The sequence below is a fragment of the Ovis canadensis genome, chromosome 1, assembly GCF_042477335.2.
Source record: "Ovis canadensis isolate MfBH-ARS-UI-01 breed Bighorn chromosome 1, ARS-UI_OviCan_v2, whole genome shotgun sequence".
NCBI lineage: Eukaryota > Metazoa > Chordata > Mammalia > Artiodactyla > Bovidae > Ovis > Ovis canadensis.
The window spans coordinates 193,619,254-193,642,501 of NC_091245.1; the positions used below are offsets into that span (position 1 = coordinate 193,619,254).

The 23,248-nt window shown below is 39.7% G+C and overlaps 1 protein-coding gene across 3 annotated transcripts in view; it reads left to right on the forward strand.

The window, feature by feature from the left end:
* Window positions 1-5,324: 5,324 nt before the first annotated feature.
* RUBCN (rubicon autophagy regulator) overlaps window positions 5,325-23,248 on the forward strand; it is a 52,279-nt gene continuing 34,355 nt past the window's right edge. For 2 of the 3 annotated variants that reach the window (XM_069556554.1, XM_069556544.1), the window contains exons 1-2: window positions 5,334-5,598; window positions 20,307-20,460. In XM_069556554.1, coding sequence (XP_069412655.1) covers window positions 5,534-5,598; window positions 20,307-20,460 — 219 coding nt within the window. In that variant the 5' untranslated portion in view covers window positions 5,334-5,533. Of the gene's footprint in view, window positions 5,599-20,306; window positions 20,461-23,248 lie in introns of all 3 variants that reach the window. The other variant, XM_069556534.1, reaches the window with a different exon arrangement.

Genomic DNA, 23,248 nt, shown 5'->3' on the forward strand with positions numbered 1-23,248 from the left:
CTACAAAATAATAATGTTCTCACTCAGTCATTCCTCTACATTCATAAGTTGACATTCAATGGTGAAAAGAGCTTTTACCTCCCTTTCTTCCTTCCTTTTTCTATTTATTTATCTATTTGCATACTTACTTATATATACATAAAAGTTTCCATAGAAGTTCACAGGCTCATCTCATGTTCAGTAACTCTTTTGAAAAGGAAAGGGGCGCAGAGTGTAAGGGTTGTGCTTACCTTTGAAAAGAATATATATATGTATACATATCATGAATTAACTCATTTTGATGCTCAAATTGCTTTGGACTTGGCAAGTAGACAACATCCCTTAGCTTTTAAATTTTGAATATTAAAAAAAATGCTAAGAATAATTTTAGTGAATACAATAAAAATAAAATATTCATGACTTTGATATTTGTTGAATATATTCAAGCAGACTATTTCTTAAAACCAAATTTTTGGCAAATAAGTATCTGTAATAAGCTTTTAAAACCTGTTATTTGAATAAATGATTCTTGAGTGAATTTTGCTTTCTGCCAGTGGAGACATGTGTTCAATCCTTGGGTCAGGAAGATCCCCTGGTGAAGGAAATGGCAACTAACTCCGGTATTTCTGCCTGGGACTTCCTATGGACAACCTGGCAGGCTGTATAGTCTATGGGAGTGCAAAAGAGTCGGACACAATTTAGTGACTAAACAACAATAAATGGTACTCTAAGGCCAACTACCATTTGTATAAAAATTGCATTCTAGTAATTTCATGCAAAGATGGGCTCGATAAAGGACAGAAACGGTATGGACCTAACAGAAGCAGAAGATATTAAGAAGAGGAGGCAAGAATACACAGAAGAACTGTATAAAAAAGATCTTCATGACCCAGATAATCATGATGGTGTGATCAGTCATCTAGAGCCAGACATCCTGGAATGTGAGTCAAGTGGGCCTTAGAAAGCATCACTACAAACAAAGCTAGTGGAGGTGATGGCATTCCAGTTGAGCCAGTTCAAATCCTGAAAGATGATGCTGTGAAAGTGCTGCACTCAATATGCCAGCAAATTTGGAAAACTCAGCAGTGGCCACAGGAATGGAAAAGGTCAGTTTTCATTCCAATTCCAAAGAAAGGCAATGCCAAAGAATGCTCAAACTACCGCACAATTGCACTCGTCTCACATGCTAGTAAAGTAATGCTCAAAATTCTCCAAGCCAGGCTTCAGCAATACGTGAACTGTGAACTCCCTGATGTTCAAGCTGGTTTTAGAAAAGGCAGAGGAACCAGAGATCAAATTGCCAACATCCCCTGGATCATGGAAAAAGCAAGAGAGTTCCAGAAAAACATCTACTTCTGCTTTATTGACTATGCCAAAGCCTTTGACTGTGTGGATCACAATAAACTTTGGAAAATTCTGAAAGAGATGGGAATACCAGACCACCTGACCTGCCTCTTGAGAAACCTATATGCAGGTCAGGAAGCAACAGTTAGACCTGGACATGGAACAAGAGACTGGTTTCAAATAGGAAAAGGAGTACGTCAAGGCTGTGTATTGTCACCCTGCTTATTTAACTTCTATGCAGAGTAACATGAGAAATGCTGAACTGGAAGAAACACAAGCTGGAATCAAGACTGTTAGGAGAAATATCAATAACCTCAGATATGCAGATGACACCACCCTTATGGCAGAAAGTGAAGAGGAACTAAAAAGCCTCTTGATGAAAGTGAAAGAGGAGAGTGAAAAAGTTGGCTTAAAGCTCAACATTCAGAAAACGAAGATCATGGCATCAGGTCCCATCACTTCATGGGAAATAGATGGGGAAACAGTGGAAACGGTGTCAGACTTAATTTTTCTGGGCTCCAGAATCACTGCAGATGGTGATTGCAGCCAGGAAATTAAAAGATGCTTACTCCTTGGAAGAAAAGTTATGACCAACCTAGATAGTATATTCAAAAGCAGAGACATTACTTTGCCGACTAAGGTCCATCTAGTCAAGGCTATGGTTTTTCCTGTGGTCATGTATGGATGTGAGAGTTGGACTGTGAAGAAGGCTGAGCGCTGAAGAATTGATGCTTTTGAACTGTGTTGTTGGAGAAGACTCTTGAGAGTCCCTTGGACTGCAAGGAGATCCAACCAGTCCCTTCTGAAGATCAGCCTGGGATTTCTTTGGAAGGAATGATGCTAACGCTAAAACTCCAGTACTTTGGCCACCTCATGCAAAGAGTTGACTCATTGGAAAAGACTCTGATGCTGGGAGGGATTGAGGGCAGGAGGAGAAGGGGACGACAGAGGATGAGATGGCTGGATGGCATCACCGACTCGATGGACGTGAGTCTGAGTAAACTTCGGGAGTTGGTGATGGACAGGGAGGCCTGGCGTGCTGCGATTCATGGGGTCGCAAAGAGTCGGACATGACTGAGCAACTGAACTGAACTGAAACTTTAAAACAGATTAATCAGGATCAATATAGTTCTTCAGAGTTTTTGAACTTTAAAATATTAATCCAGCAAGCAGTTGCTAAGTAAGGTGTTAGTTGCTCAGTCGTGTCCTAATCTTTGTGACCCCATGAACTGTAGCCCGCCAGGCTCCTCTGTCCATGGGACTCTCCAGTCAAGAATACTGGAGTGGGTTGCCATTCCCTTCTGCAGGAAATAAGGCCATTACATTTATGTGACAGTTACTGAACCCTAATGCTAGATATTCTTGCATATTTGACTTTTTGCATTTGGGTCTCAGATGCGATGCGTAAAATTTTGTTAATCATAATCCTTGGTTCATGGTATACTCTCATCATTTTCCATGCATGGCCCATTTTCATTTGGTTAGTTAATTATTTTAAATAATTTATTATAATTAGTTACAGCTTCATAACTAATTAGATATTTTTGAAATTGTATACCTACAATCCTATCACTCAAAACAAAAGCTAGAACATACAGTAACTCCATGACCTGGCAATTTCACTTCTAGGTATGTACCCAAGAGAAACCCTTGCTTATGTATAAGAGGTGACATGTAAAATAATATTCATAGCAGCACTGTTTACAATAGCAAAAACTTGGAAACAATCCAAATGCCTATCAGTGGAAGAAAATATGAATAAACCAGTGCATTCACACAATGAACTATGATATTGCAGTCAAAATCAATGAGCTATAGTGATACTCATTATAAACAAATCTTATCAATGTAATATTAAGCAGAAAAAGCCCTCTAAGAATAAATACAGCTTAATATAATTTTTATAAAGTTAGAACACAAAAATGTTATGGATAGATTCAAAGAAACTATTTAAAAGGAGAAGCCATGGAATTATAAACAAGGAATTCAGAATATGGCTACCTGGGGTGAGGGAAAGCAAAAGGATGGGATTGGGGAGTGGGCACATGGCTAGAGGGTGTCACGTTTATTAACTGACTGCTTTAAAGAACATAAGTGTAGGGAATTCCCTGGTGGCCCAGTGGTTGGGATTCCCCGCTATCACTCTCACTGCAAGGTGCCCAGGTTCAACCCCTGATTCCTGCGAGTTGCTCCGTGTGAACCAAAAAAAAAAGTAAACCCAGCGTGGGACATCTGAGGAAATTCCTATTTTCTAGAACTTTTACCACAATTTTAGCTCTAGAATTTCTTGATAAAGCTGACTTTCATGTAAATATGTTAAAATCATGTGGCATTAATTTGGGATTACACCATATGCCAAGAAATGAAGTTCATACATTTGTAGAAATAGAAGGTTCTGAAACCCCAATGACTAACACTGCCCCTTTCTTAAAAAGTATAACCCTTTATAAGGAAGATATGGGAAAGTTTGAACAAATAGATTTTTTTATATAAATAGAAGTTGGAAAGCACATTTTGCATTAAAATTCTCTTCCCCTTTTAATCACAAAATTTTTCTCAAGTTTGAAAATTCCTAAAAATCATGTATGATTTTTAATAGAGCAACTAGTCTTTATGTAGTTAAATTACATCCCTCCCTAGCAGAGTAGTGGTGATTCTGTTGCCTTTCCATGGCTCTAATCCCAGCCTCCTTGTTTGCTACAGCTACTGCCCAAGATTAGGCCTGGATTTGCAAACTAGTAACACAAAGGGTACATTTATCCTATGGACTTTCTTTTTCTTGGCCTGTGTATTATTTACATTGGCCTCCTTGGTGGCATAGAGGTAAAGACTCCACTTGCAGCGCTGAAGGCCCAGGTGCCATCCTTGGGTTGGGAAGATCCCCTGCAGAACAAAATGGCAACCCACTCTGGTATTCTTTCCTGAGAAATCCCGTGAACAGAGGACCCCTGCAGGCTATATAGTTCATGGGGTCACAAGAATAAGATATGACTTAGCTGACTAACAAACAACTTTCACACTTTTTAAAAAAATGTGGCCAATATTTTAAAAATTGGAAATTTTACTTAAAAGGCAGATTCCAGTTTTACTAGAAACTCAGAATATTTTCAAACATTCAACCATAGCTGAGACTTTCCTTCTTGGAGGAAGTATGGACAGTCCAGTTCAGTTTCAGCCATTCTCCTACAACTGGCTCACTTCACTCACAGGCATTACCTGCTTGGCCTCTATAGGGACGCCCAAACTCTTCTCATATCCCTTCTCTCCAACATAGTACATACCCATTACTTCTCCACATTGTCAAAAAATAGCTTTCTAAGCAGGTTTGATCGAATCACTTCGTGATTTGCTCATTGTTCTCAGGATAAAATCCAAACTCAGAATGGCTTCATGATCTTGTCTGCCTGCTCACTCACACCATTCTGTCCCTCACCTCTTCCCAGCTCTGATTACTACTCAGAATCAGCTGTTTCCAAACCAAATTCCTCATGTCTGTGCTTCCTCTTTACCTTCTCTTCCTTTCTCTAGGTTGTCATACTCATCCTAAAAAATTGCTCTGACATCAGTCCTCCAGGAAATCTTTCCGTAAAGCCTTTCCCTTCTGCTCTTCCTTTGTGATACCAAAGCAACCTGAGCTCTTCTGAGTTTGTGAGTTCTATATTAAAATTGTTAACGACCCCAAACACCACCAACAGATGTTAAACCTGGGTAGGCTGAAGTGAGGTTAACCTTTCTTGGATTAAGACCAGCGTTATTTTCGAGTCTAGACCTCTGACCGAGTTTGGCCCCAAGGGTGAAGTGTGACAGGCGTGTGTAAGGGTCCACTCCAGTAGGAACTCTGGATACTACCGCAGCTTTACGTTTCAGGTCCGTACTGCCCGTGAGGCGCACTAGGGAAAGCTAGGAGCCAGGGTCTGAAGTCTGCGGCGAGCGCAGCTTCGGATTGGATAGGGCGGTGCATGCCGGTAGCGGCTGGGCCTTCGAAGTGCTTTCTGGGAATTGTAGTTCTCAGAGCCGGAAGTAGGGGGGAGTGGAAGGGATAGAAACCGCGGCTGAGGCAGCAATCAATGCTGCTGCCGTCACCCGGCCGTAGTGCATCACTCTGAGCCCACCTGCCGTGGGTGCCTCCTTGATTCCCGAGGGGCTCTGGGAGCCCTGAGGGGCGAAGCGACAGGGACGCCTCTCTTAAGAGGCGACGTCGCAGCCCCGGATGCGGCCAGAGGGCGCGGGAATGGAGCTTGGCGGCTGCGAGGAGGGCATGCCGGAGGAGAGCAGGTGAGCTGGGGGAAGTCGCGCGCGGATGGATGCGCTGAAGCCGGGAGAGGCTTGGGAAGGCTCCCAGAGCACGAGGAGACGGACAGGAGGACTGCTGTTGTGGGCGACTTGTTTGGGAAGAAATTCTGAAACGAGAGACGGGGAGGTTAGATCGGGCGGACGAGGGAACGGGCTTAGGGAGAGAGAAGGAGGGAGGATAGGCTATGTTGAGGGCGGGGGGCGGTGGAGGGCGTGCAGCAGTGGGTAAAATTCAGACCGAGGGCTGCTTCTGGGGAGGAGGTGGACATTGAGAGGTGCTGTGGTGAGATTTCATAGGCCAGAGTCTATAGATAGCAGTAGGGGACAGGGTGGGTGCCCCGGCCGAAACTTGCGGTGACAGCGGTTCAGGCCAGTGTTAAGAAGGTTGAAGTAAGAATTTCTGGGAGCAAAGGTTAGGCATTGTGAGTGGCCTAGACAGAAGCTTACGCAAAATGAGTGTGAGGAGGAAGGCGTGAAAGAGGGCCTGTGGGTGAAAGTGGGCGATTGTAAAGGCAGTGGAATGGGAGTGAGGGCTTGCTAATGAGACTAGCGATTGCGTGCGTGCCCTTTGTCAATGCTGGATCCCTGTCAGACAGTGACAGGACCTCCCTGTATTTAAACCCGGCACTCCTTACCCACATTGCAGCTGAGCGATTTCCCATTTATTTATATGAAACTGCTATCAAGTTCTTACCTTCTAGAAATTACAAAAGCTGAATGTTGGCTTGGACTCCAGCTGTACTTCTGTGTAGGTGTTGCTTCATTAATAACTCTGGTCTTAACCTCTTAAGAATCTGGAATGGACAGGATAGAGCAGGAATGTGGCTTAAGGAAGTCCTTCTTGACTTTTAAAAACATTCAGATGTGGTTAGAGTCTCCGGAGCAGCTAGAATCCAAAGACTGAAATATTTACCTCTGAAAAAATATCAACAGGGGAAAATTAATGAGATTTTGTACATAGGTGAAGACCTGGCTATTTTAAAGAGTGACTCCTCTTTTACCTGCCTGTGGCCTGCTGTACAAAACCTAGGATGACAGGACTTGGGGTTACTGCATGAGATCTGTGAATGATGTGTTCAGTGAAACTGAAGAGCCTACTTCCCTTTTCCATGTTTCAGTTTCTGCTTATGTATATTTGGCTCTTTATTCTTCCTCCAGATGCTTCTTGTAAAAAGTCTTATATACTTTCTAAACAAATTTTAGGATTATTTTTATTTTCCTCTACCAGTTCATGTAGGAGAGGCTAGGTTGGAAATTCAGATTTCCTCCCAGCTGAGTTATTTATTTATTTAATGTATTTAACAAATGCTTATTTACTACATGCCAGGCATTGCTTAAGAGCCTTACAAGTGTTATTAAATCCTCATAACAGCTGGGTGAGATAGGTTCTATATTATCACCATTTGACAGGTGAGGCAGCTAAGACATAGACAGGATAAATAATTTGCCAAGGTCATACAGTAAATCCTTGGTGGGACTGGGATTCAGGCAGGCTCTACTTCTGGTATCTATGCTATACTACCTCTCACTGTTCTAATCTGCTGGGACAAAGAAATGTATAAGGTAATAAATTTTGTAGCATTCTTTGCCTGTCATTAACGTTACTAAGGCTTCTCCTTTGCAGGTATCTTTTTCTATTATTCTTTCCATGCTTGCTTCTTTACCAATGAACTTTAGTCAAAACTTAATTTCAGCATTGGGATTATCCTCATGAAATCACTCTTAATGTTAACATAGCCTACTCTCTGTTGGTGATTAGTGAACTTAGAATAATTTATTTAATGGGACTTCGTGGCACCGATGGCCTTTTTAGTTCTGGGTAGTCAAATGGTAAATGAAATACATGACTTGTGCCTGAGAATTGAGGCATTGTGGCTGGATCACTGCAAACTTAACCCTTCTTTGGCCAATAAAACACCCAATTCAGAAGACATCTTCTTGATGAGATGGCATCATTTTTTTAAATATATGAAAGATAAAATTATATTCTGAAAGCAGTTGATGGAGTGAAATGTGCATAAGTTTATAGCCAGGTAGAGCTGCATTTGAATTCTAGCTCTACTGCTTAACTTGACTTATCCAGCCTGAATGGGAAGAATGATGCCTTCCTGACTGGTGAGGATTCAGTAAGATAATGTGAAAAAAGCTCCTCAGAGAGTGCTGATATGTACTGAAGGCAGAAAATGTCTACTTCCTTCCCCTCCCCAGTTTTCTTGAAATAAGATGAGCATGTGTTCTTCCAGTTGCTGTTTGCAATGATATTATTGCTTGTGCTTCCTCCTTCCATGGTTTCTCTATCCAAATTGAACAAACTGGGGACTGGGGTGTTGGCCCAGAATTTTTTTTTTTAATATATATTTATTTATTTGACTGTATCCAGTCTTAGTTGGGGCAAATGGGATCTTTCATTGTGATGCACAGACTCTCTAGTTGTGGCACCTGGGCTCAGTAGTTGCAGGGCACAAGCTTAGTTGCTTGGTGGCATGTGGAACCTTAGTTCCCCAACCAGGAGTAGAACTCAAGTCTGCTGCGTTGCAAGGCAAATTCTTAACCACTGGACCATCAGGGAAGTCACTTGGCCCAGCTTTTAACTTCATCCTTGGAGTGGAATGTCATAGAGTCCCCTATTGCTTTCCATCTAGCTAGTAATCACTTGGCCCAGCTTTTAACTTCATCCTTGGAGTGGAATGTCATAGATTCCCCTATTGCTTTCCATCTAGCTAGTAATCACTGGAAAAATGCTCTAGTGCTTAGGGATGATACTTCACTTTTCCTAGACTTTCCTAAATACCAATCGTTTGGAGGGTATCTGGTGAAACTACTGAACCGTAATAGGAATGGTTCTTCTAGCATTGTTGTGTTACCCTCAGCTGACTTGGACTATGCCATCTCCTTCTGATCTTGGAATGCAACTACTTACAAAGTTTTCCTGGTTTAGTGATTCAGATAGTCAGAATTCAAATAGTAAGATACTTTTAGTATCTCCAAACTGAGCTCATTTCATTGACCAAAACCTGTTCCTCCTCTGTCCTCTGTCTCAGTTAATAGGGTTTTCCATTCAGTCAGCCAAGCCAGAAACCTAAGTGAAATTTGGTACTTCCCTCTCCTTCATTTGCCATATCCAAGCAGTCCCTAGGTCCAGTGAGTTCTGTTTCTGATTTTTCTCCTGAAGCTTTTTTCCCCTCCATTTCTAAATATATTGGCTTATATTGTTTTAGGAATGGCCAAATGTAGATGCTTAAACAAAACTTTGTCCCTGTCTGTGTGCTGTTTTTTTCTGATGTGTCGACTTCATTCTCAGCAGTTTTTTCTGCAGGATAACCCTTGGCAACTTGAAGTTTAACAATCCATCCAAAAAAGGAAAACAGCAATGCCAATAGGTATAGCAAAAGTGAAAAGTTTTGGACTGACTTATGTTACTGGTTTTTTTTTTTTTTTAAATGTTACTGTTCTTGTAATCAGGGTATGAAATATGTTGCTCCACGAGGCCTAAGTTATCTGCCCAACCTTGGATCCTGGCATACCTTTCGTGGTACTTCATGGACCGGGTCAAGTGCCAGAGGGTTGATTTCCCTGTGAAAAATCAGTATTTTGATCCCAAAAGAAAGAGGCATGAATTCTGGGTAGATGTAAACAAAATAAGGCCTTTATTATTTCTCATTGTGGATTCTCCCAGTAGCCTCCTGACTAAGCTCCCAGTCTGAACCCAGTCCCTCAATTCCAGATGGCCTCCACATCGCTACCAACATAATTTTTCCAGAAGCAAAGTTACTATAGTATTTTGCTCAGAAATGTAAGTGATTCCTCATTGAAAATAGAAAGTCAGAACTTTTTCTGGAATTCAATATGAAGTTTCCAGTTACAAAACTATGACGCTCACTCACTCTTACATCCCCTTCCTCACCATTCTGATTCCTGCTCCTCTACATTCCCTGCATTACCTCCTCTGCCTGGAGAGCTCTTAGTCGTCCTTTAAATAATGCTCCTTTAGAAGGCATCATTGACCTGACCTTTTCCGTCTCTCTTATTACAGTACTTCTCACTCTATAGCATTTTTTTTTTAAAAGGAGTGCCCATTTCCCCCATTGCACTCTGAATACCCTGAGAGCTGAGGACTGTTCTTCTTTAACTATCATAAGCCTGGTGCCTACCACAGTGCCTGGCATATAATTGGTATTCATTGAATATTTGCACAAGGAATGAAAACAGTAACAATTCAGTCATGCTTCTTATGGTCGGGCAGGTGTTATTGGTACTATTGCTATTGAAAGGGCCTCTTTTTTTCCCCCTTCCTCTTTATTCATTTTTCACATTTTCATGTTAATTTTCGTTTTCTATTTCTTCCCTTTCTTTCCATTTTTCCTTTGACCATACTCTAAAAGTTTATGTAGCACTGATGGTAAAGCAAGGGGATCACATGATTTGGGGGCAGTCCATACTGCTAGTCCAATTATTTGTACACACCTCTGCCCCACAGAAACATAACTCTGAAGCTTTAGGGGGAAATTCTATTGTCAGAACCCAGGAGCAGGAGGTGTATCAGCTGACAGCACAGACCATAAGCTGAAGCTTTTCTCAGTATCTACCATCCCCACAGCTGTTTCTGCTTTTTATAGCTACTTTATCACTTCTTCCATAAATGGAGGTTTTTTTTCTGTTTTTTATTTTGTTTTGTAATCTTTCCTCCATAAACAACCTACCTTGGTGTTTATAGACCAGCTCTGTCCCACATGAGAGCCACTGAGGTGATTTATGTCTGCTGCCGCTGCTGCTAAGTCGCTTCAGTCGTGTCCGACTCTGTGCGACCCCATAGACAGCAGCCCACCAGGCTCCCCCGTCCCTGAGATTCTCCAGGCAAGAACACTGGAGTGGGTTGCCATTTCCTTCTCCAATGCATGAAAGTGAGAAGTGAAAGTGAAGTTGCTCAGTTGTGTCCCACTCTTCGCAACCCCATGGACTGCAGCCCACCAGGTTCCTCCGTCCATGGGATTTTCCAGGCAAGAGCACTGGAGTGGGGTGCCATTGCCTTCTCCGATTTATGTCTAAATTAGTTAAAATTAAATAAAATTTTAAAATTTTGGCTTTTTAGTCACACTGCACAGACTTCAAGTGCTTAATGGCCACAGTGGCTAGTGGCTACCATACTGGACAGTAGAGATAGAGAACATTTTCAGCATCACAGAAAGTTCAGTTGAACAACGCTGCTGTGGATTTAAATCTGCGTTTTTTCAGGAATGAACTGCAGCACACTTACATGTTTTTAGTTCCTCTGGATCAGGCTCACTTGTAGTATAACCTACAGTTGATTAGGAGGAGAGAAAATTTTTATCATAAGATACTTTTGAGAAGAAAGCAGTAAGAGTCATAATGCCATTCCTCTTCACCACCTTCACCTCTTCAGTCACTTCAAGATTATTTTATTTTTGCCTCCTAACCTCCTAGAGAGTCCTTTGAGAGTTTTAAATTTTCCGAGGGTCCCCCCCCTCTTTGTTCTACTTTTGTTATTTGTTCAATGTTTTATTGTTTTCTAGTCAAAGAATATAGTTATACTACATCTACTTTTGAGAATCTGTTGACTTTTTTGTGTGTGCCTTAGTACAAGGCCAGTTTCTGTGACTGTTCTGGATGTCCTTTTAAAAAGTGTTCCTCAGGATGTAGTTTTCCAGATGTAATAGAACAACTTTATTAATCGTAGATTATTCAGCTCTTCTAATTATATTTTACTTTTAGTTTTCATCATCTCCCATTACCGTTGTTTTTTCTTTTCTGTTTCCGTTTTTCTTTTCTGCAGTTTTTCTTTTTTGTGCGTGTTGTTTTGCTTGATATGTTTTGAGGCCATGTTATTAGACCCATAAGAACGAATGAGAGCTGTATCTTTGTTATTCCTTCTTTGTCTTTTTAAATATTCTTGCCTTGAATTCAACCTAGATATTAATATAGTTTCCTCCTACTTTTTTGTTTGATTGGCTGTTTTATTTGAAATGGTTGCGTTTATTCCATTGATACTTATTTTTATCTCATCTCGAGTCTTAATTCTGTCACTTTTTAAAATTGATTTTTATAATGTTCTCCTGCTGTTTTCTTTCCTTAGCAATTTTTGAAATAGTTCAGTTTTAGTTCTCATGCTCATGCTCAGTCGTGTTTACTCTTTGCAACCCCATGAACTGTAGCCCACCAGGCTCCTCTGCCCATGGAATTTTTCAGGCAAGAATGCTGGAGTAGAGTGCCTTTTCCTACTCCAGGGAATCTTCTTGATCCAGGGGTCAAGAGAGAGAGTCTCTCTTTCGTCTCTCGAGTTGGCAGGTGGATTCTTTACCACTAATGCCACCTTGGAAGCACCAGTTTTCACTCTAATGATGGTTATCTTTTACTTTAAAACTCCCTAAAACTGAGGTGACTGAGGCAGTATCTTTCCTCCTTTGCCTTTGCTCTTGGAGTGCTGGTGTATGCACTGGTGTATCTTACTTGTGAAGCACTCTTCTACTCAGACAACCTAAGATGTAACTGTAGGGTAATGAGTTCGGCTTTCTTATGCGTCTCACCAAATGAACTCTGTTGTCTTTCATTCTGTTCAGTAAGCAGATTTGAGTCTCTTGTATACAAGATCATCCAATATTGAGGAAGTCTTTCTGGCTATCCTGCTTCAGTGAGAGCACCATGAACATAAACAGGGCATTGGAATCTGTACTAAGAGATTTGGCCCTGGTTTAAAGGCAGTTAAGGTGTTCTCTGGACATTGAGCACTGTAACTAGTCCTAATTATGTTACAAACTGTCCAATCCCAGAATTTTCTCTGAAGCAGAATGGGTAAGAAAGCTTTGTACTAGGTACCCCTTCTGATTAAAAAACTTGGGTTTATGAGATTTATGCTAAGAAGGCTTATCGTGGCAAATAGATGGAGGAACAATGGAAACAGTGAGAGACTTTATTTTAGGGGGCTCCAAAATCACTGAAGATGGTGACTACAGCCATGAAATTAGAAGATGCTTGCTCCTTGGAAGAAAAGCTGTGACAAACCTAGACAGCATATTAAAAAGCAGAGACATTACTTTGCCAACAAAGGTCCATCTAGTCAAAGCTATGGTTTTTTCCATTAGTCACATATTAATGTGAGAGTTGGACTATAAAGAAAGCTGAGTGCCGAAGAATTGATGCTTTTGAACTGTGGTGTTAGAGAAGACTCTTGAGAGTCCCTTGGACTGCAAGGAGATCCAACCAGTCAATCCTAAAGGAAATCAGTCCTGAATATTCATTGGAAGGACTGATGTTGAAGCTGAAACTCCAATACTTTGGCCACCTGATGCAAAGAGCTGACTCACTGGAAAAGAGCCTGATGCTGGGAAAGGTTGAAGGCAGGAGGAGAAGGGGACAACAGAGGATGAGATGGTTGGATGGCATCACCAACTCAATGGATATGAGTTTGAGCAAACTCCGGGAGATAGTGAAGGACAGAGAAGCCTGGCATGCTTCAGTCCATGGGGGTCGCAAAAAGTTGGACAACACTTAGCAGCTGAACATTAACATTAGATTTATGCAATGAAAGTTCAAAGGAAAAGCAAAGTAATACTACTATTATCTGCTTGATGGTGGTACTTTCTGTAGATTATCCTTTGTTAATCAGCTGTTCTATCTGTTTTACAGATAAGGGAACTGAAACTTAAGGAGTTTAGTGACTTGCACAGCTGGTTTGTGCGGAGCTAGGATTCACCTTCAGGCTGGCCTGACCATGAAGCTTATTCTCTTTCCACTGAAGACATTTTCTCTCTGCGTATTAAAATAGAAAATAGAAAAGAAATAGAAAAAACATGGTCCTTTTCCTTAAGGAAATCAACCATATACCAGTAAATAATTTTTTTAAGGATTAATATTAGGAGGAATGATACAGTGCCAGCATATATTGTGGAGTTTCTAACAAAAAATTTGCAACAGGTCAGATTATTTAGAACTTCTTGGGAAAAGAGTGAACTAGAGCTGAACCTTAATCCCTAATTGGGACAAGAGGAGAATCATTCCAAGTGGAAAGGTCTCCATGAATAAAGTCATGGGAGTAGGCATGAGGTTAGCATGTTTGCAATAGGGTGTGGTAGAGACTGTCTTCAAATTGAGAAGTACTGAGCAGGATGGAGAATTTTTGAACTAAGGAGTTTCCATATCATTGGTGGTTAGGTTTCTGACATAAGGGATTTTCCTTCCTTCTGTTAAATCTACTCATTGTTAAAATTACAGAAATTTGATGTCATTAAAATGTAGTATGATTAATAAAGCATTTGTTGAGTAGGTATAAAGTTACACAGCTTGCGTCCTAGACATTAGGATTCCTAGACATTGAGCTTCCCTCCTAGACTTTGAGATTCTGCTATCAGCCACTAAAGGGATGGGACTACCAGTGGTTAGGTTCTCCTAAGTGCCTTAGAGCTGAGAGCTGTATAATAAAGTCAAGTGTCTTTTTTCTATAAGCATATTATTTATTTAAAAAGCATCATATAAATTTTTAACTACATACTCTACAAGTTAAATACTATATAATTAAAAACACCCGGAGAAGGCAGTGGCACCCCACTCCAGTACTCTTGCCTGGAAAATCCCATGGGTGGAGGAGCCTAGTGAGCTGCCGTCTATGCACAGAGTCAGACATGACTGAAGCGACTTAGCAGTAGCAAGCATCTTCCCATGTTACTGGAAACTCTCTTTGTAAGTTTCATTTTAATGATGCATGGTATTTCATTAAGTGACTATCATGATTAGAGTACTTTTCTCTTTTGAATATTTACTTTTATAAATGACTGTATAACATATATGTTTATTAATAAATATCAGTTTTTAATTTTTATTAGTACAGAGCTCAGTTTTTAAAAAAGAGATAATCTTAAGATGTATACTTCTAGTTGATATTATTAACCAAAATGCAAGACTACATACTTGCATATCTTACTTTTCATTGTGTGTGTGTGACTATTAAACTTCATTGTGTTGGTCTTATCCCATAGTGATTTGATGGGTCCAATGTTTTCATATATATCTCTCAATTCTGTATCTTCTATGAACACAAGGTATCTAAGTCTTCATTCTAATTATTTAAATAAACTTTGAGAAAGAAGAATCTATGATAGACATTTTAAATTTTATTTATTTATTTAATTGCAGGATAATTACAATATTGTAATGGCTTGTCACTGGAAATACAATCTCCAGGCTGACATTGGTCTATTAATCAAAACTCTGAAAACATTGTTGAAATAGCTGAAAATTCTCTAACTATACCATCATTTAGTCCTCATGTCTCTGTATCATCAAGATGGTAAAATTCCTCCTGAAATATGTTATCACAAGGTAGATTCATTTTTTAGATGGATGTAAGCAACTATATGGAATTTGAAACTATATAAGGAAATTTTAGATGAAAATCATTTTAAAATAGCCATTTGTAGATAATATGAACTAATTGATCTGTCTCATTTCTACTGCCTAGATATTTATTCACACACTATTTAGAGAACACTTGTTAGGGACTTTGTCCTGTGTCTCATGTATATTTCTTAACAGAAAAAAAAGTAGTAATAACTTTGCCTGAAAAAGTAGATTTATTGTTGTAAAAATAAAAGCATAGAAAATTAAAAAATAATAATAATAATTAAAAACAGAAAATATAGAGCCAGATAAGAAGAAAGTTAACTGCAAACTAAACATTGTAATTTCTTGCTACCTCAGTGTTACGGAGAAGGAAATGGCAACCCACTCCAGTGTTCTTGCCTGGAGAATCCCAGGGACGGTGGAGCCTGGTGGGCTGCCATCTTTGGGGTCGCACAGAGTCGGACACGACTGAAGCGACTTAGCAGCAGCAGCAGCAGCAGCAGCAGTGTTACGATACTTATTTCCCTAATTATGTTTTTCCTTGCTTTAAGAATGAATCCATTGCTTCTTTCCAGGAAATGCTTTCTGGCATTAAAAGTCCTAGGTGCTTGCCTGACCACAGTCTGTCAGCATAAGGCACCTTTGATACTTAAGTATTTTAAAAATCCTTTATGGTCCTTTCCAGCTTCTTGTTTGCAAACTTGGTACATATTATTGACCTTTCATTAATTGCTAGCCTGACAGAAGGCGGAAATAGCTCCTCTCTTCTCTACATTCCCCTTATGTAACCAAAAGTAAACACTATTAACATATCACTATTTCTCTTAGTATATGTATGTTGAGATCACAAGTATAATTTTACATTCTGCTTTTTATACTTTTACATACTTTCATTAGCTTTGGAAACTCTTCCTAATAAAATGTTTTACTGGTTTCATGGTGTTCCACACATGGATGTCACATACCTCTCCTCACATTTCAGGGATCAGATCATTATCTGACTTGGGATAGCCTAACCTTCAACTCTGGTCTCAAGTAGATACCACATTCCAATCCAGACAACTCGCATGCTGTAGATGGGATATGCTAATAAGTTGAAGCTGTTTCTTTTTACCACTAAATAGAGCACTGAATGTAGAAGATATACCAGTATATATTTCCTGCACTGAATCTCATTTTACAGTTGCACAGTACTCACTATTTACTGTTGATTTCACTTATTGTTAGTGATTAGTTTTATATTGATATATGGTATAACACTTCTTTGAAAAATAGCATTTACTTATAACTTTACTGTTTTAACCTGAGTGTCACTTTTAATTGGATTTGGCATGCTTAAGACTAAGTTGGCATTTAGGGAAACTGTTTTTCTTGGGTATCCTTATTTGAGTTGCTTAAGTAATTCCTGTTCCTTTTCAAAGAATGTAGTCAAAATCCTCTGAAAAGAAAATAGATAGAACTTTATTCTGCAATTGGCTTTGCTGTTTGTTGATAAAAATAATTCAAGTAGAGATGGATTATACTGTCCCTTGCCACTTGGGCCTAGTTCTTCCTTGACATAGGGTGAGATGCTTAGAAAGACTTGCTTTTAATTTATGGTGATTAAAGAAGAGCACTTTGTGGGACTTTCCTGGTGGTCCAGTGGTTAAGAATCCCCCTTGCAATGCAGGAGACTCGGGGAACTAAGATTCCTCATGCCTTGGGGCAACTAAGCCCTGCACGCTGCAACTAAGACCCGATGCAGCCAAATAAATAAATATTAAAAAAAAAGAAGAGCACTCTGTATACTTACAGAAGTGGCTCTACAAAGGACTGCTTTGAGCCTAATCTAGTCCTTGCTTGTGCCCAGATGAGGTTACATGTGACTGCAGGATACCATTCAAATAATTATTACCAAACAGGTTTAGTTTAGGAAAGACTGACCTCAGTTGCTAACAATCTGGGTCAACGATGAGGAGGAATATTTTACTTCTTATGGTGATCTATTGACATCTAAGATTCAAATATGAATGGATTAATCCAGCCACTATGTATGGGCTTCAGTTGAATTTAGTATTTTAACTCTCTGAAAATGAAAACAATATTATTAGGAAAAAGGATCCTAAAAAAGGCAAAGACACTGAAGAGACTGATTATATAAATAAAATTTTTTAAGTTTACTTTTATTTCTATATGAGCATGTACCAAATATAGATGATTTGGTATATCTTAGGGTAAGAGCTTCATTCTTCTTCTGTAGCTTTGGTATCTCAGGGACAATTCATGTTGGGGAAGAAAAGTTCTTTAGTTCATCCAGAAATTGTTAATAAATCCGAATGCTCAAGGGTTCTAGAGTTTCAGTGCTCTTTGTAAAATTTTGGGATCAAAGCCCTAGGATTTAGGGTACTTACTGTCTACATGCAGGATTTGTGATGATCTTTGATGGTTAAACTAGTAAGATCAATATAGAATGAGTCAGAACACAGATATGCAGAGTCACTTGAGGAACCAGACTGGCTCTCAGGCCTGCATAACTTGATTGTAACCTATTGGAATTGTGTCAGTCAGAACAGGCCAGATTAACCCTGAGGAAGCATAGGAGATGGAGAATCACTGAAGCAAAAGTTGGCAGTCACTTGGCCTCTGTGATGGCAGTTTCTTACAGTACAACAATAAATGGCCTTTTAATGACCACCTCAGTCCTGTGTGCATCTTGGTTACCTTGAAATATCTTTCAGGACTGGTTTAGAAATAGAACAGGGGAATGGCCAACAGGTACGTGAGAAAGTGCTCCACACGACCAGTCATGAGGGAAATGCAAATCAAAACCAGAGTGTCATTTCACACCTGTTAGAAGGGCTAGCATTTAAAAGTCAAGAGACAACAAGTGTTGGTGAGGATGTGGAGAAAAAGAGACCCTAGGGGGTTGTTGGTGGGATTGTAGACTGGGGCAACCACTTTGAAAAACAGTATGGAAATCCCTCAGGATATTAAAGGTAGAACTGGCATATGATCCAGCAGTTCTCCTTCTGAGTATATATATATATATATATCCCAAGGAAACAAAATCACTATTTCTTAAAGATATCTGCATCCCCATTTTCATTGCAGTATTATTTAAAATAGCCAAGACATGGAACCAACCTAAGTGTCCACTGATAGATGAATTGATAAAGAAAATGCCACACACACACACACACACACACACACACACACACGGGAATATTATTCAGCCATAAAGAAGGAAATCTAGCCATCTTTAACAGCATGAGGAGTGGACATTATGCTAAGTGAAATAAATCAGACAGAGAATGGCAAATAAGTATTATCTCACTTATATGTGAAATCCCCGAAACCCATAGAAACAGAGAACAGATTGATTACCAGAGGCAAGGGATGAGGGGGTGGGGAAAATGGGTGAAATGGTCCAAAGGTACAAAGTTATAAGTCAGTTTTAGGGGCATAATGTAGAGCATTCTGAAGGAGATCAACCCTGGGATTTCTTTGGTAGGAATGATGCTAAAGCTGAAGCTCCAGTACTTTGGCCACCTCATGCGAAGAGTTGACTCATTGGAAAAGACTCTGATGCTGGGAGGGATTGGGGGCAGGAGGAGAAGGGGACGACCTAGGATGAGATGGCTGGATGGCATCACGGACTCGATGGACGTGAGTCTGAGTAAACTCCGGGAGATGGTGATGGACAGGGAGGCCTGGCGTGCTGCGATTCATGGGGTCACAAAGAGTCGGACACGCCTGAGCGACTGAACTGAACTGAACTGAACTGAATATAGAGCATAGTGACTATAGTTAACAGTGCTGTATTGTGGTAATATATTTGAAAGTTGCTAAAAGAGTAGATCTTAAATGTTCTCATCACAAGGAACAAAAGTTATAACTGTGTGAGGCGATAGATGTTCACTGAACTTCTTGTGGTAATCATTTCACAGTATATACATATATCAAATCATTATGTTGTATGCCTTAAACTAATATAATGTTACATTATATCTGAGTACTAATATATCTTAGTAAAACTCGATGCGGGGAGAAATAGAACACGGGAGCCTGGTGACTCAAATGTTTAATGACAAAAGGTTAAAAAAACCTGGTGTCTCCCCATTTGAATAAATTCTTGATCTCAAGGGCTCTAGAGTAGAAGATCAGAGTGAGAGCCATCTTGCTTTTCCTTTTTAGATAATACTCCTGTACTAGACCTAGCTTCATTTATTTTATTTTATTTGTCTGCCGTTACTCTATTCATCCACTTTTCAAAAATGGCTTAGAAAGTGTGCAAAATGTAGGAGAGGTTAGTTTTGAACACTGATGGAGTTAGAAAGGATTTCAATTCAGAACCCTCCTACCCTTGCAGCTATTTAAATGATGCTAAACTGGTTACGGTAAAAGTCCCTTGAAGAAACTATAACCATCCCCAGGACTGTCCTTGAAGAGGAAAGAGCAGCGTTCTAACAGGATATGAAAAAGCTAGGCAGAGTGTACAGCATAGCAGTCGGGGGCCCAAGAGGAGGAGTTTGATACCTCATCTCCTCATGTTTTCCTTATCCATTTGATTCTGTGCATCCAATTCTTTTTATTCAATTGCAGCTGGTTTTGAATTTTTATTGGTTAGGAAGCTGTATTGAGAAAATGCTGGGAATTTGGGAGGAACCTTGAACATCATCTAGGGCAGCAGTTTTTAGACTTTTCCGCTGAAGTGCTCCAGATGATCCAGGAGAATGAGCCAATAGTTGATTGACCTGGGGACGTGTCCTAAGTGGCTTAGTGCTAGCTTAGGACATTTTGGCCTCAATTTTAGCTTAAAAAATCATGGGCAATTTTTATTCTTATCTATAGTATTTGTGTACAGATATATATACTTAGTACTGAAAATACAGTTTAATAAAAAGTTGTTTTTTGGCTTTTTTGTTCAGCCAAAGGTTTCTGGTTTTCAGCAAATGCCCTTCATCTCTTTATGTAGTCCTCACATAATGTCATTGCCCAGAAATGGATCTTTACCAACTGAGCCACTGGGGAAGCCCAGAAATGGATCTTAATGGCTCACAAGCCAAGAAACACAGGGTTATGGGCTACTTATGTGAGGATAAAATGATAGTAGATGAAGATCACCTTACAAAGAACAATATGCTATGTAAATATCAGGGCTTTTTTAAACATTTTAAAATCTTAGTGTTCTTTATAGCTTCAGTCCTCTCAGAATTGGGTCTTACGCCCAAGTGAAAAATTAATAGGGGAGAGAATGTTAGGATGCGGGACAGGAGGCTGCTTGTCTTAGACTTTCTTTGACATGGTATGGTCAAGTACAACAAAGAAACTAACCATTGGTATAACCATTGGCCTTGCAGGAGGGAGCACTGGCAGTTGCTGGGTAATTTGAAGACTACTGTGGAGGGTTTAGTGTCAGCCAACAGCCCCAATGTCTGGTCCAAGTATGGTGGCCTGGAGCGGCTTTGCAGAGACATGCAGAGCATCCTCTATCATGGGCTCATCCATGACCAGGTATGTGTACTGCTTCTTTTCTTTTTTTGCCAGGTTGGCCAGATCGCTTGTTGGAAAGAAACATTTGCAGTAAATTGTTGGCAGAGAGAAAATGAAGGCAACTGCACATGTTGAGAGTCCTTGAGAGCAGGACTGTAATATGATGATAATGAGGAGGAGAAGGACAATGTTGTGATGAATCATTAAGGTTTTCCTCTCAAGAGTATCCTAGGATATATCTGAGAAATATTTACAAGATATTGTCATTTTTAGACTATCCTTTGAACATAATTTGGTAGATAACTGGTTGATGCTTATGAATGATAGTTTTTGGTTATAGCTTACATTTTTTTCTGTATAAACTTTGTTGATGTTGAGCTTCTTTTCCTTATATCCTCAAACACTCTAATAAGCTTTGAGTATTAAAAATGAGTTAAATCTCAGTGGTTTCTGCTTCAATTCTCAATAGCAGTTACTTCATTTCCAGTGTTTTAAATAAGGTTTGGTTCTGGGTAGAACTGTCAAGTGGGTCATTGGATCAGATCTTCCACTTTTTAAAAATCAAACCTCTTATATATGTGCATAATTTGTGTTCCCAAACACTCATGCTCTTCCCTAGTCAGGGCCTAGTTTTCTTTCCTGAAACCTTTTTCTGAGCTCGGCTTGTCTTTCTTTTTTAATCAGAGGTTATTCTCAGCTAGCAGTCACACTGGGAAAAAATGAATTGGTATTAAGATATTCATAGTTGATAGGATTTAATGTGCTACCTTCCCTTCCAAAATAGTGTGTATTACCTCTAAACAAACTCTTTAAACCAGTTTTCTTGTTGAGTTTTTTCAGAATTCACTGGAAAAGTTGGCTTAGGTTAGATTCTCTTTATTCAGAGTAAGTTCTGAAAGTGAGGCCCTCTTTCTAAAGAATTTTGAAGATCTGAGGACAATTTTTATCCTTTAAAGAACTGAATTCTTCTCAATGGTCATCATTATTAAAATCTCACTCAAGGAGTTTGGATGCGACATTGTATAGGAGACAGACATCTTCAGAATCAGACAGAATCTGGATTGACATTGCTCAGGTCCTTGGGGAAAAAATGACAGTAGTAATAATTATGGATCTCTGAGTCAGACTGCTCTTATTTTAATCTCAGTTTCACCACTGTGTGGTACTGAGTAAGTTACATGACTATTAGTACTTCTGTTTCCTCATTTGTAAAATGAGGTGGTTACACTGGTATGTATCTCATAGGGTTGTTGTGAGGATTAAATGAGATAAAGCTTTAGAAAGTGTAATAAGTTGTCTGTCAGTCTTAACTATTAGGTGATGTTATCTTTTTTGAGCTTTTTCTCATCTGTCGAAATAATGATAATATTATTTATGTCATAATGTTTGATAGAAAGATTAAATGAAACAGCATACAAATTGGCCTAACACAGTTCATGGTACATAGGAAGTAATTAATAAATGTTCCTTTCATTTTTTTTTAAGTTTCAAGTTACATGTTGTCCTGTGAAAAAAAATACGAACATCGGAATTTATAGAACAAATAATTTAACCCACCACAATCTTGCTTCTGCCCTTACCACTGCTGTTCTTGCTACTGAAGTTTAAGTAAGTTCGTGTTACCAAATCCAGTGCACATCTTCCCTCTGAACACTGTCTTGTGTTCTTCACTGTTGAACATCATCAGACCTTGACTCATGTTGCATTATTATCCTCAGTCTCATAGAGACCTCCTTCTACCCCTACGACCACTCTTTCGTAGTTTCTTTCCCTGGAATTTCTTCCTCTCAGACGTTCAGTTCAGTTCAGTTGCTCAGTCGTGTCCAACTTTTTGTGACCCCATGGACTGGTTTCCCTGTCCATCATCAACTCCCAGAGCTTAGTCAAACTCACATCCATCGAGTCAGTGATGCCATCCAGCCATCTCATTCTCTGTGGTCCCCTTCTCCCACCTTCAATCTTTTCTAGCATCAGGGTCTTTTTCAGTGAGTCAGTTCTTTGCATCACGTGGCCTAAGTATTGGAGTTTCAGCTTCAGCATCAGTCCTTCCAGTGAATATTCAGGACTCATTTCCTTTAGGATTGACTGGTTGGATCTCCTTGCAATCCAAGAGACTCAAGAGTCTTCTCCAACACCACAGTTCAAAAGCATCAATTCTTCGGCACTCAGCTTTCTTTTTAGTCTAACTCTCACATCCATACATGACTACTGGGAAAAGCATAGCTTTGACTAGATGGACCTTTGTTAGCAAAGTAATGTCTCTACTTTTTAATATGCTGTCTAGGTTTGTCACAGCTTTCCTTCCAAGGAGCAAGCATCTTTTAATTTCATGGCTGCAGTCACCATCTTCAGTGATTTTGGAGCCCCCCAAAATAAAAGTCTGTCACTGTTTCCATTGTTTTCCCATCTTTTTTGCCATGAACTGATGGGACTGGATGCCATGATCTTAGTTTTCTGAATGTTGAGTTTTAGGCCAACTTTTTCACTCTCCTCTTTCACTATCATCAGGAGGCTTTTTAGTTGTTTGCTTTCTGCCATAAGGGTGGTGTTATCTGCATATCTGAGGTTATTGATATTTCTCCCTGCAATCCTGATTCCAGCTTTGCTTCATCCACCCCAGCATTTCGCATGATGTACTCTGCATAGAAGTTAAGTAAGCAGGGTAACAATATACAGCCTTGATTTACTCCTTTCCCGATTTGGAACCAGTCTGTTGTTGCATGTCCAGTTCTAACTGTTGCTTCCTGACCTGCATACAGATTTCTCAGGAGGTAGGTCAGGTGGTCTGGTATTCCCTCTCTTTCAGAAT